The 12,921-nt window shown below is 40.7% G+C and overlaps 1 protein-coding gene and 1 non-coding gene across 5 annotated transcripts in view; one reads left to right on the forward strand and one right to left on the reverse strand.

The window, feature by feature from the left end:
* Positions 1 to 6,915: 6,915 nt before the first annotated feature.
* Positions 6,916 to 12,921, reverse strand: part of PATJ (PATJ crumbs cell polarity complex component) — a 365,401-nt gene continuing 359,395 nt past the window's right edge. For 2 of the 4 annotated variants that reach the window (XM_061121728.1, XM_061121726.1), the window contains one exon: positions 6,916 to 9,159. In XM_061121728.1, coding sequence (XP_060977711.1) covers positions 9,132 to 9,159 — 28 coding nt within the window. In that variant the 3' untranslated portion in view covers positions 6,916 to 9,131. The remainder of the gene's footprint in view (positions 9,160 to 12,921) is intronic. The other 2 variants (XM_061121727.1, XM_061121725.1) reach the window with 1 other exon arrangement.
* Positions 11,426 to 11,498, forward strand: TRNAE-UUC (transfer RNA glutamic acid (anticodon UUC)). Its single transcript has one exon. It is a non-coding gene; the product is annotated as a tRNA-Glu (tRNA).

The following is a 12,921-nucleotide window of genomic DNA, read 5'->3' on the forward strand; positions in this document are numbered from 1 at the left end:
TTTCCAAATTTGCTGGCGTATTGAGTGCAGCACTTTCACAGCATCATCGTTCAGGATTCGAAATAGCTCAACTGGAATTCTATCATATCCACTAGCTTTGTTTGTAGTAATGCTTTCCAAGGCCCACTTGACTTCACATTCCAGGATGTCTGGCTCTAGGTGAGTGATCACACCATTGTGATTATCTGGGTCGTGAAGATCTTTTTTGTACAGTTCTTCTGTGTATTGTTGCCACCTCTTCTTAATATCTTCTGCTTCTGTTAGGTCCATACCATTTCTGTCCTTTATCGAACCCATTTTTGCTTGAAATGTTCCCTTGGTATCTCTAATTTTCTTGAAGATCTCTAGTCTTTCCCATTCTGTTGTTTTCCTCTATTTCTTTACATTGATCACTGAGGAAGGCTTTCTTATCTCTCCTGGCTATTCTTTGGAACTCTGCATTCAAATGGGAATATCTTTCCTTTTCTCTTTTGCTTTTCGCTTCTCTTCTTTTCACAGCTATTTGTAAGGCCTCCTCAGACAGCCATTTTGCTTTTTTGCATTTCTTTTCCGTGGGGATGGTCTTCATCCCTGTCTCCTGTACAATGTCATGAACCTCTGTCCATAGTTCATCAGGCACTCTGTCTATCAGATCTAGTCCCTTAAATCTATTTCTCACTTCCACTGTATAATCATAAGGGATTTGAAAATTTCAAACATACAGCACAGTTGAAAGATTTCACAGTGAATATCTACTAGATTTGTTTTATCATACAGCTGTCTATGTATCATCCATTCAGCCATGAACCCATTTTTTTAAAAAAATCCATTTCAAAGTAAACTGCAGACAAATTTTTTAAATTGATTAAACTGTATTTGGCACAGTGCCTTGACAGTTATTTCCATTCAACAAATATCTGAACATTTGTGTTGTGCCAGCACCATGGGCTTCCCAGGTAGCAGTAGTGGTAAAGAATCCACCTGCCAATGCAGGAGACGTAAGAGATGGGGGTTCGATCTGTGCTAGGTGCTGTGGATACAAGTCTGAAAGACACTGTTTCTGTCCTCGAAGTGTTCAGAATTTGGCATGAACAAGAGACAGATTAACAGATACCAACTCTCCCACTGTTGACATGATAGAGGAAGCTCAGGGTGAACCCCAAGCAGAAGAGAGAGTTATCCAGGTCTGTGAGGTCAGGGAAGTCTTCCTGGAGGAAGCAGCATTTCAAAGGAGATTTTTATAATAGCTTCTATAACTACTGTAATACAGTGTGATAAACAAGCTTTATAGTCTACACCCCAAGGTGGTGAGTTAACCTTGAAGCTGTACCCATAGCAGGAATCTTGGGTCCACAGATGGATAATTAGCATTTGAAACACCATATACTTTTGGAATGGCTTCAGTAGCAAGGGAAGGATGATACACTCCTGGGATGGCTTCAAACATCATCATCTAAAAGTACACCAAAAAAAAGAAAAAGTTTAAAAAGTAAAGGAAAAAAATAAGTAAAACTAGACTCAAGGGTGCATTAATTACCTAGAGTTAACTTTTAAGTTAGTGAAATGAATGTGCACAAGAGCTGTGGTTGGTAGGAAGATGGAAGACACGGCCCTTCCTGCTTGCTTAAACAGGCCCTAGGGATCTAAAACCTGACACCTTCAGGGCAGCCTTCTAGGTCGGAACCCGGAACCCTTAGCGCTACATGTTCCCGCTCACCTCCACCCCCTCCTTAGGAAGGGTTTATTGGTGGGTCAGAAAGTCTGAATGTTGTTGCAGCTGGCTGGGAATGAAACTTTTCAAACCAGGTGTTTGTGGGAAAATCGAAAACATTCGTTTTTAACCCTGACTGCAGGGTTATGAGAATCCCTGCTTGGAGCTTTTAAAAACAATTCTTGGATCTCACCCTTTCTCCCCTCTGTCCCCAGGCCCCGTGTGGCATGCATGCTCCATCAGTCGTGTCCAACTCTTTGCAACCCCATGGACTGGAGCCCACCAGGCTCCTCTGTCCATGGAGTTTCCCAGGCAAGAATACTGGAAACAACAACAGGGGATCTTCCTGACCCAGGGATCGAAACGGCATCTCCTGTATCTACTGCATTGGCAGATGAATTCTTTACCACTGAGCCACCTGGGAAGCTATAGCCCAGGCATTGGGTATTTCAAATATCCCCAGGTGATTTTTTTCCCCAGTGATTTTAATGTACAGCCAACGTTAGGAACCAGTGGCCTAAGAAGACAGAGGGCAGCTCACCAAACTTTCCCAATAGGTGGAAGGTTTGTGTGTTGTGTGCTCGCCGGAGAATGTTTATGCAGGTGGCAGGCTCAGGCCAATTTTCTGTCACTGTAGCAAGCTCTCAGGTAGCAAGGTGGTGAAGGTGGAGGCCTGCTTTCCTGTCTGCCTCTAACAGTTGGAGGCCACTTATATTTACCAAAAACAATTCGGCAATTGTGACTGACCACAGACCGGAGGGGAAAGGGAGGGGAGAACTCCGACCTAGTGTTTCTCTAACTTTTGTGTGTATGAATCCAGTGGAGAGTCTGTTAAAACACAGCATGCTGGGCCCCACCCCAGAGATTCTAATTCAGTTGGTCCAGGGCAGGGCGCACTTCAGAATTCTCTCCCAGGTGATGCAGCTGATGCCTGTCCGTGGTTAAACGTTGGGCAGCATTGCAGGAGAGCCTGGGCTCGGCATTCCTCTCCTGGGAGAGCAGAAGGATGGTGATGGAGTGAGGGGTACCCACCACTCAACTCCAGAAACTTGTTTTATTTTTCTAGGAACTTCAGGATAACTGTGTGAAAACGGGTTCCCACAGGCCTCACACCCTGAAGGATGGGATTCACCTGTTTTTAAAGGATGAAAATAGAAATTTCCTGTCTGACATCATATTGGTCAGGGTTTTCTACAGAAATAGAACCAATAGGCTCTGTGTGTGTGTGCGCGCATGCGCACATAAAATATTTATTATAAGGAACTGGTTCATGCAATTATGGATATCAGGCTCACAGCCCAGGAGAGTCAGTGGTACAGATGGACTCTGAAGGCTGCAGGAGAATTTCCTGCTCAGAGAGGCAAGACCTTTTGTTCTATTCAAGCCTTCAACTGATTGGATGAGGCCCACCAATGTTACAGAAGGCAGTGTGCTAACTCAAAGTCTACTGATTTAAATGTTCCCTGGTGGCTCAGCAGCAAAGAATCTACCTGTAATGCAGGAGACATGGGTTCAACCCCTGGGTTAAGAAGATCCCCTGGAAAAGGAAACGGGCAACTCACTTAAGTATTCTGGTCTGGGAAATTCCATGGACAGAGGAACTAATTTTGAGGTAGCCACAATTTCTAAAATCTGATTCTAGAAGGATGATCAGAAAAACATATTTCCTCCTATATTAACTTTGCCAGCACAGGCCTTGAAACTTGACAGCAGCATCTCAGGGACCCAAGATCAAAACAGCTTCTTCCTCCTTCAAGTGACTGGAAATGGAAGCACTGCTCAGAATGGGTGGAGGTTAGGGACTCACACACACACGTCTTCCAAATTTCAGTTTATCTTGGTGTTATGCAGACAGTGAAATGTTTCTTTTTTCATCTTCACTTAAATATAGAGAATCTGAAGTTTGAGAGTCAAGCTGTCAAAAATTTAACATTTGCACGAGGCTGACATAAAACTGGAACTATTACCTAAATTTAAAGTTGTGTGTTCAAAAAAGTCTCACTATTCTGGTTGACTTTAATAGGAAAATAGGAGTATAAATAAAGTATAAAATTAGGGAGGGGAATTGGGGACAGAAAGTTTCCACTTCTTATAAAGTTTGAAATCCAGCGCTGTAAGGAAAGTGATGTGGCTCCATCTCCTAAAAAAAGGTGGTGGGAATCCCGATCCTTATCAAATGTGCTTCTGAAGAGAGATCTACCTAGATCACCTGGGCATGGGTGGGAGAAGCAACCTAAGGACTGAGTCAAATAGGCTGTTGATTCTAGAAACTGGGAGAAGCCAAGGGGGCCTACAGGGAGAGCACTTCTTTAAGTGCAAAAGATTACAGAAGATTGAATCATCATACTTTGAGAAATCAATTCTTATTAACATCTTAAATCCTTTTGATTAGGTCAAGGATACAGGACTTTTGCCTCTGCCCATGAATTAAATCCTATGGGAATTGCCCATCTGCTGTAGTAACAACTAGAAGAGTGGACATTAGCACATGAAACAACAGTTTTCAGACACTGGACAACAGGCTGCACTGGATTTTAATGCCCAATAGAAGGGAAACAAGGGAAGGGGTGCCAGTGCCCCAGCTGACTGCCTGGAGGCAATACCCAGGCTACAACCCAGGAAAGGGGAACCACAGAGACTCCATGAGTAGCAGAGAAAGATCAAAGCTCAGGGAGGCCAGGGTGGGTGAGCTGCAAGGTAGAGAGCTGTTAGGAGGGAGTTGCATGGAGGGCTACAGAGCTCTGCAGAGGGGCCCTTGAAGCCTTCATTGGAATGCGAATCTGCACATGCATGAGAGGGAACTCCTCAAGGCCAGGAAAGAACCACGTGGAGTTCAGACAGGGCTCTGGATAGTTTCAATTCGTCACAGTGGAAAGAACTCATAGTGTACAGGCATGGAGTAGACATTTTAGAATAATGCCTTAATAGTGGGACAAAATGAGCCCTAACAGTTGCATTAGACCTCCCTAAGAAAGCCTAAAAGCAAGACTTAAAAGGATCAAACTAAGCACGAGTTAACATGATTGCACAACAGCACAGTCCCCCGCTGTTTCAAGGAATGCAATGGAATCCATACACAGCAATGTAGATTTTACAATACTTGGCATCCGATAAAAAATTACCAGACACGCCAAGAAGCCAAAATCATTGACTCCATGGACATCAGTTTGGGTAAACTCTGGGAGTTGGTGATGGACAGGGAGGCCTGGCGTGCTGCAGTTCACGGGGTTGCAGAGTCGGACACGACTGAGCGACTAAACTGAATGGAACTGAAAGAAGCCAAAAGAAAAGACCCTTTCATAATCAGGAAAGCTAATTCCATCAATAGAAAGAGCTCCGGGTATAGCAAAGATGGAATACTATAGTAGATAAAGCTCTTAATTACTATAGTCTCCAAGTATATTCACATATATAAAGCAGGAGCAAAGTACAGTCTATGGGCCAGACTTGGCTTATTTTCCATGTGTGTAAATAAAGCTTTATTAGAACACAGCCAACTTGTTAATTTATGTATTGTCCATTGCTGCTTCCATGCCATAATGGCAAAGTTGGGTAGTTATTTATTTACTACTTTTGGCTGTGCTGGGTCTTCATTGCTGCACAAGGGCCTTCTCCAGTTGCAGAGAGGGGGTGCTCCTCTTAGTTGGGGTGCCCAGGTGTTTTATTGTGGTAGCTTCTCTTGTTGCGGAGCGTGGGCTCTAGAGCACAGGCTCGGTAGTTGTGGCACACAGGTTTAGTTGCCCCACAACGTGTGGGATCGTCCCAGACCAAGCAGTGAAGCCCATGTCCCCTGCATTGGCAGGCAGATTCTTAACCACTGGACCACAAGGGAAGTACTCAGAGTTGAGTAGTTATGACAAAGACTGCAACGGCCTGAAAAACCTAAAATATCAATATTATCAATATTACCTGGTTCTTCACATCAAGTTTGCTGACTTCTGATGTAGAGGAAAACATGAACATAAGGAGGGAAATGGAAGATGTTTTAAAAGGCCCAAATAAAACATCTTAAGATGGGACATACAAAATTTGAAAACTATACCAGATGAAATTAACATGAAGGTGAATGGGACTTAGTCTCTGTTTTCAAAGAAGTTTGTCATCTGATGGGGGAGGCTGACTTCTTTGACAATGGATGGATGTGAAGCAAGGGAAGAAAGGGAATGTGGCTAGGTTAGTAAAACAATAGTTTACAACTCTAAATTCTTGGAATGAAGGTATATACCAGGTTAAAATTCCTTGCAGAGGGTTGATGGTAACTGAAGTGCCTTGCCTGGTTCTGGAGGTAGGCGACAGGCATATGAAGCTGGTATTACTCCCCATCCCAGGTATATTCCAGTGGCATGGCTGATGCTGGAAGCTTTAGTTTCAGCGTTTTGATAACACAAGTTCTAGTTACTTAAGGTCACACCATTATAATCAGTTAAACATTCTGCTATCTAATTTTGGGCAACAATTCAGAGCTAAGTCACCTTCAGAAATTTTTTTTTTTCCAAATGTCATTAAAGATGGAAACCACTAATTTCCATGTGTCAAATTTCAGACCACCTCCATAAACGGTATAAGAGGCTTATTGTTAATATTTTTGTAGTACTTACTGTGGGCTTCCCCGGTGGCTCAGAGAGTAAAGAATCTGCCTATAGTGCAGGAGACCTGGGTTCAATCCCTGGATTGGGAAGATCCCCTGGAGAAGGGAAGGGCTACCCTCTCCAGGCACTAGACTTAGGAGCTCTACTTGAATTTGGTTCATTGTAGTGCTGAGAATCCAGTCCATTCTCCCTTTCTAATTAAAGACACCAACTTGGACAAGGTCACATGACTACTAAGTCAAGATTTAAACTCAGGCAGTGTGATGCTGAGACTCACTTTCTGGACTGCTATATTCTCTCCTTTGTAAAGCATCTCTTCTAATGCCTGATAACACACTGGCAATTAATATGAGATAGCTATTAATGGATCCTATATTTTAATAGGACACTGGAAAAGTTTGTAAAACGTTGATCCTTTTTCTATTAGGGAACAAAAAAGCTGATAAAAACACAAAATTAGATGCAGAAATTAAACATTTTCATATACAATTAAACTCCAGTTACTCCTTGGCAACTATATTTATTTAGCATTTTTGGAAACATCTCATACATAAACATTCAGGAGTTTTATCTTTCCTGGTTTACTTCCCTTTCATGCTATTTCTAAATAGTGATATCATTACTACACTTAAATGGCCCAAATGATGAGGCTATAACAATATATGAGAGAACTACTCGTTTCACAAATCCACATCTTCATATTCTCTTAGCTTGCTGGTAAGTTCTGATTAAAGAAAAAAAAAAGGTTTTAGGAAGGCAGTTATTTACTAGTCATGCAAGCAGAGACAGAATCAGTTGTGAGAAGCACTAGTTATATCAATTTACTGCAAGGAGCATCAAGCACCACAATTCCTTTATCAAGAGACTTTTAGTAGCATGTCCTAAAAGGGTAATGGGTAAAGAAACACAACAATGATATATTACTTAAAAATGTCTATTTAATGGTCATTCCATCAAAATCAAGCAGAATCACATTTCAAAAGTATATATATATATATATATTTTAAGGTGCATTTTCAAGTTTTATTTGGGCTTTATTTCTTCTTAGCTGCTTGAGGTGTTCTTGCAGATACAATTAACATAGGACGTTCTGAGGCTGATAGGTTCTCATGCACTGAAAGACAATTTCTAACAACACTGTGTATGTTGGAATACGATAAAAATTTCAAAAGCCATGTGTAATTTCAAAAAACTTAATACCAGTCATGAAAGACATTTTCAACATAAAATTTAGGCACTCTATACTTTGGAATAGCCACAAAATATTCCAACAAGAGTTAATGCACTTTGTGATTACCTCTACTAAAAGATAATTCTCAATTAAAAATCTATATTATTAAATAACATTTAAATTAGAGCCCATTATATTTTGATCATTATTGTGAACCATTTGCAGCATTGTTTTCATCAAATAACGCCACACTACTTCTATTACTCATCCTGGTACTCATCTTTTGTGGTGCATTTTTTAAGAACCTATAACATTCACAGATAAGCATCTCCCCCCTTTTCCTGCTAACACCTGAAAAAGAAGGCCCTAACCAACTTTAAAAGTATTTTTGTATTTTCTGCTGTAGTTACTTTCTTAGCATGCACACTGCAGCACATGCGGGGCTCCCTGAAGACCAGAAAACATTCAGCAAGGAGCCATGACTGATTCCGAGACTCAGTTCATTTGCTCAGTCACTCTGTGGCTAAGTGCATTGCTCTATCTACATTCCTACTGACTGTGCTGCTACACTGACAGCTATGGAGCCAAGGAGAGGGATACTGAAATTTGTCACTCCACTTTGCACGATGCCAAGGCCATCCAGAACTGGGTTTACTTTGGTAAAAACTTGCTGATCTCTGCGGTGGTTCTGGGACTTCCACCTCCTCATCTGAAGCCTGAGGGGTAGGAAGGATGCCTGCTCACTGAGATGCCATTAACTCCAGATGAACTTCCCAGACTTGAGCATAACTTAGCATTGTTAGAATTCAGAACATGGATGCTAACTGTTTCTGCTGAGAAGAAGGTACATTTGCTCAGTGGTATGCAATTATGTAGCTAAGAAAACAATTAGAAAGCCGTTCAAAATTTTTAGATTACAGTCTGCAAATTGGCTCATCATAATCACCAATGACTAACTTATAAAGATCTATCCAGAGAAATGAATTCGAGACTTATTTGACGATAAGTCGTACAGAAAAGAGCACAGTAATTTCCCACAGGAGAATTTGCTTTTTCATCATGGGGATCACTGCTAAGTTAATTACACTGCTAATGTTTTCTGGCGTATTTGAAGAGACAATTAGCATACGTAAATCAGGAGTGAGATGACAAGTTGCTTAACATTTGTTTCTGTTCATCGGATGTGATCTGGTTGCTGCTCAGCCTCCATATGAGTCAGGATGGGGAGAGAAGGCCATAAGGAATGAGAGGTTGTTAACTTCAGTTTAAGCAAATATAATCAGAACCATTACTACTAGTTGATAAACATGGATGTTAAATGCAGAATGCATAAGACTCAGCTGTTGGAAATTAACCTCAGCAAGAGATGAGAGATGCTGGGAAACATTATTGTCTATATGGGAAATTCATGTGAAACCCAGGCCATCTTTCCTGAGCAGAGAGGTCGGGACGGTAAGGATGGAGATGGGTTTTAGTTGAGGCTGGGTTTTATTCTTTCTCAGAAGTTTGTCTTCCTGTGAATATTCTACAACCACATCTATCTTGTGATCATGACCCAAGGCTCAGGATAGCACGGTTAAGACTACAGTCCCTCTCTGGCGTTTCAGAATGGCCACAGCTTCCTCATGTGTAACACCTTCCAGAGTCTCGCCATTAACAGCTAAAATCTGATCACCTCGCTTCAATCGGCCATCACCTGCAGCTGCTCCCTACAAATAAGAAACATTCCAGTTTAACCAGGGTGAAGCAATGAATATTCAAATAATATTAATATTATAGTGTGCATATTAAAAGAAAACTTTTAAAACTACCAATTAAAATGATTTCTAGGTAATGTTTTTAAATTAAGAAAACTAAGAAAAATGTAGGATGTTATTTGACCTAAGGTTGAATAGTAATTATAATCATGCATTGTTTTCATAATATACTACTAGAAATGTCCTGACATTCACACTTTTTTTTTTTAATACAAGTAGACCTTATTTCAGTATTCAGTACTGAATGGAATCTGAATGTCATATCATGTCAACTTTATGAATATGTAGCATACAAAGGCAGAACTGAATCTGGTGTTAGCTTTATTGCCAACACCATCATCATACAGGGTTCCATTATATTGAAAAGCTATTAGCACTGCAGTGATCTATCAAAAGTGACTATAGCCTCTAAATGGGTGAATTGTATGGTATGTGAATTAGATCTCAATAAAACTGTCCTATATATAAATACACAGAAGTGGAGCATTTCTAAAATTTTACAATATCATATTCAAAAGTGTCAGCTTTATCTTTGATCCACCTAAACAGGTTTCTAAATGACTGCTTTCATTACATATTCAGTCATACATGGCTCTTCAGCATGGCACAAAGCAAGTGAAACTTGGGCTTTTTTTCATTCTAAAGCTGAGGATCAAAACATCATGATATTATTAGAAATACTTCGGATGAGTAAAGAAAGAAAAGACATAGAAAATGATTCACAGGAAGCTTTCTCCATCTGCCAGGGTAATTTTGAGAATTCTTTGAAGAGTTCATGCCAAAGGAGTACTCTACATGATTCTGAATTATGGGGAAATTAATCAAGGCATGCAGGCCCCTGACCCCTGATTGACTCCTGCAGAAGCCGAGCTAAGAGGCACTGACACTCCAGGGACCTTCCCACAGTGTAGGGGTCCTGACCTGGTAGAATTACCTAGAATTTCAAAGCCATGACGAGGGCAGAATTCCAGTATAAAGGTGTCATAAAGAAAACTCAAAACCAGGACAATACTGGGGGGAAAATACCAAAATCAATTTGCACCTTTATTCAATGTTGTTTTTTTTTCTTTTAAAGAAAGTGTGTATGGATAAATCTAACTTGATTTAAATAAATTTTACATGCTGAGATTTAAGGGCTTCAGTAAACTCAAATACCTGTGTAATTACTTTTTTAAAAAGCATGTTAAGCTCTTCAAGTGTTCATTTTCATCAGTGGAAAAAGGATGATTTTTCAACTTTCTAGGATGTGTACACTGTTTCAGGTATTGCTGTGTTTACTTGATAATTACACTGACCTGTATCTCCTCTGCTATTTAATCAGTGTGGTATCTGTAAGCTAAACAAGGGAAGGAAGAAATAAATGGCTGACAGACTGACTTTCATCGAGCTAGGACACATGGCCTTACCCTTTTGCGGTGTCTCAGCTCAGTCACTTCACCTTCCCTGATGCTGTAAAACGGGCTTAAACAGCTACCTTTTGGCCTGTTCCAAAGATTCAGTGTATGGCACAGGGTATCTGCACAATTGTGGTAGTATAATGAAATGAATGATGATCAAACTCATGTTTCTGATTTCACAGGCTTCAAAAAACTGCTCCCTTGATTTTCAGGGTTATTGAAGTCTTCAGGCCAATCTCATGTTGGTTTATGGTAAAATTAGGCTGCTGATGGGACTAAGACCAAAAGCTGGTTTTGATTTTGAAGTTTTCAAACACCTGAAAGAAAACGGAAGGCCCTGACAGCCTGTTAATCAGACTGACTAAGCCTTGCAAATCCTATACACCCTAAGTGCCTGTGAGGCTTCCTACTTTTGGAGGGGGAGAAAAAAAGACCTGGATGGGCCAAATTAATTTCTTTGTTGAGCAAGAGAACTGTTAAAAGATGCACAGGACACCAAAAAGGTCACATAATAACCCCACACCCTGTGGACATCCAAGATCCAGAAACCTGAATCAGAGATAAATATTTTATAGAACATATGTTCAGTGTTTAAAAAGAAAAATAGAAAACATATAGCTATAGTTCTTAGAGCTTCAAGAGTCCTATGGGGGGAATCTTTAGCTTCGTGTCAAAATCTGTTGTAGAAAGAGTTCACTTTAAAAGAACTCTTTTGCTAGCTTTTGGTTTATTGATTCTCTATAGAAAACTTTTATGTTATGATATATTAGTTCACTCTGATAAATAAAAAAGTCATCAAAGGAAACCCTATCGTAGGGAATTCCCTGGTGGTCCAGTGGTTAGGACTCTGTACTTTCATTGTCGGAGGCTCAGGTTCAATCCCTGATTGGGGAACTAAGCTCCCACAAACTTCAAGGTGTGGCCAAAAAATCAAATTATGTTTTAATTATAAAATCAATTATATTATAATGAACTCCATGAAACTGTATGAATAATGATAATTTGCACTGGAATCTTCTTTTACTGACACTGAATTAAGTAGGTTATAAGCTAGTACTTGGGAACTTTTTTTCTGTTCAGAGTTTCTCATTTCATGTGTGTCTCACTTTGCCAAAAAGGTCCATTCATTCCTTAAAATATGAAACATACCAAGGATCCTCAATATTTATTAAAATGTTACTACCTATGTAGGTGCTTTCTAAATGATCACTTTCAATGAAAAGAACATTCTGTGTGAGCTTCGGTCTGTTCATTATTCACACTAATCTTGTCCCCCTTGATTTGATAGTAGTTTATTTTCAAAAATCTGCCAGCAATGCACATCCTGGTGTTCTGAGAAACAGCACCTGACTCGTTCCACAGTCTCTGTGACTGTGTAGACAGGGATAGGTGCAGACCGCTGAACTAGGCCCCAGGGCAAAAGACCTTAGAGCGAACCTGTCCTCTCTCTGGACTGCAGCCCATGTCCTCACAGGTGGGAAGTGAAGTCACTCAGTCGTGTCCGACTCTTTGAGACCCCATGGACTGTAGCCTACCAGGTTCCTCCATCCCTGGGATTTTCCAGGCAAGAATACTGGAGTGGGTTGCCATTTCCTTCTCCAGAGACAGGTAGGAAAGGAGGTGATGATTACAGACATTCTGGAAGGACTTTACAAAGGCAGGCAGGCAGAACTTGCTGAAAGGTGGGGGCTCACCGTGCAGCCTTTCCATTGTCCTTATCTCCAGAGCTGGCTCTTTTAAATGCAAAGTATAACAACCCCCTCAAAGAATCATGATCACAGCTACTTACAGTGTATTCTTAGGAAAAGGAGGGTCTGTAGGTGGTTTATCCACTTTGAGGATTATCAGATGGGGACAGCACTGTTATCCAGAATGTTTCTTTTTTTTAAATATTAAAAAAAAAATCGATTCCTTTTTTGGCCACACCATGTGGAATGTGGGATCTTAGTTCCCGAATCAGGGATTGATTCCCCTGCGGTGGAAGTGTGGAGTCTTAACCACTGAACCATCAAGGAAGTCCCAGAATGTTTCTGATCTGCCTTCCTCTCCCTTTTCGTCCATCACCAGCTGTGTGTTTGGGAATAACATGCCTCCTTAACAGACAATATTGTGAGATGGCAATAGGAGTGGAAATCTGCAGCTGCCTAACATGTTCCAAAAGCCAAAGCCAAAGGATTAAGACTTGTGTCAGATCACAGACCCAGTTAACAGGTGATAAGATCTGCACAGGTAAAAGCAAACTTGTATGTAGGGTATAGCATAGCTTTCTAGAAAGAGAAAGAATCTATCATATCGTTTTTGAGGGCCTTTATTTCTT

This window comes from Dama dama, chromosome 20 (assembly GCF_033118175.1).
Source record: "Dama dama isolate Ldn47 chromosome 20, ASM3311817v1, whole genome shotgun sequence".
Classification (NCBI taxonomy): domain Eukaryota; kingdom Metazoa; phylum Chordata; class Mammalia; order Artiodactyla; family Cervidae; genus Dama; species Dama dama.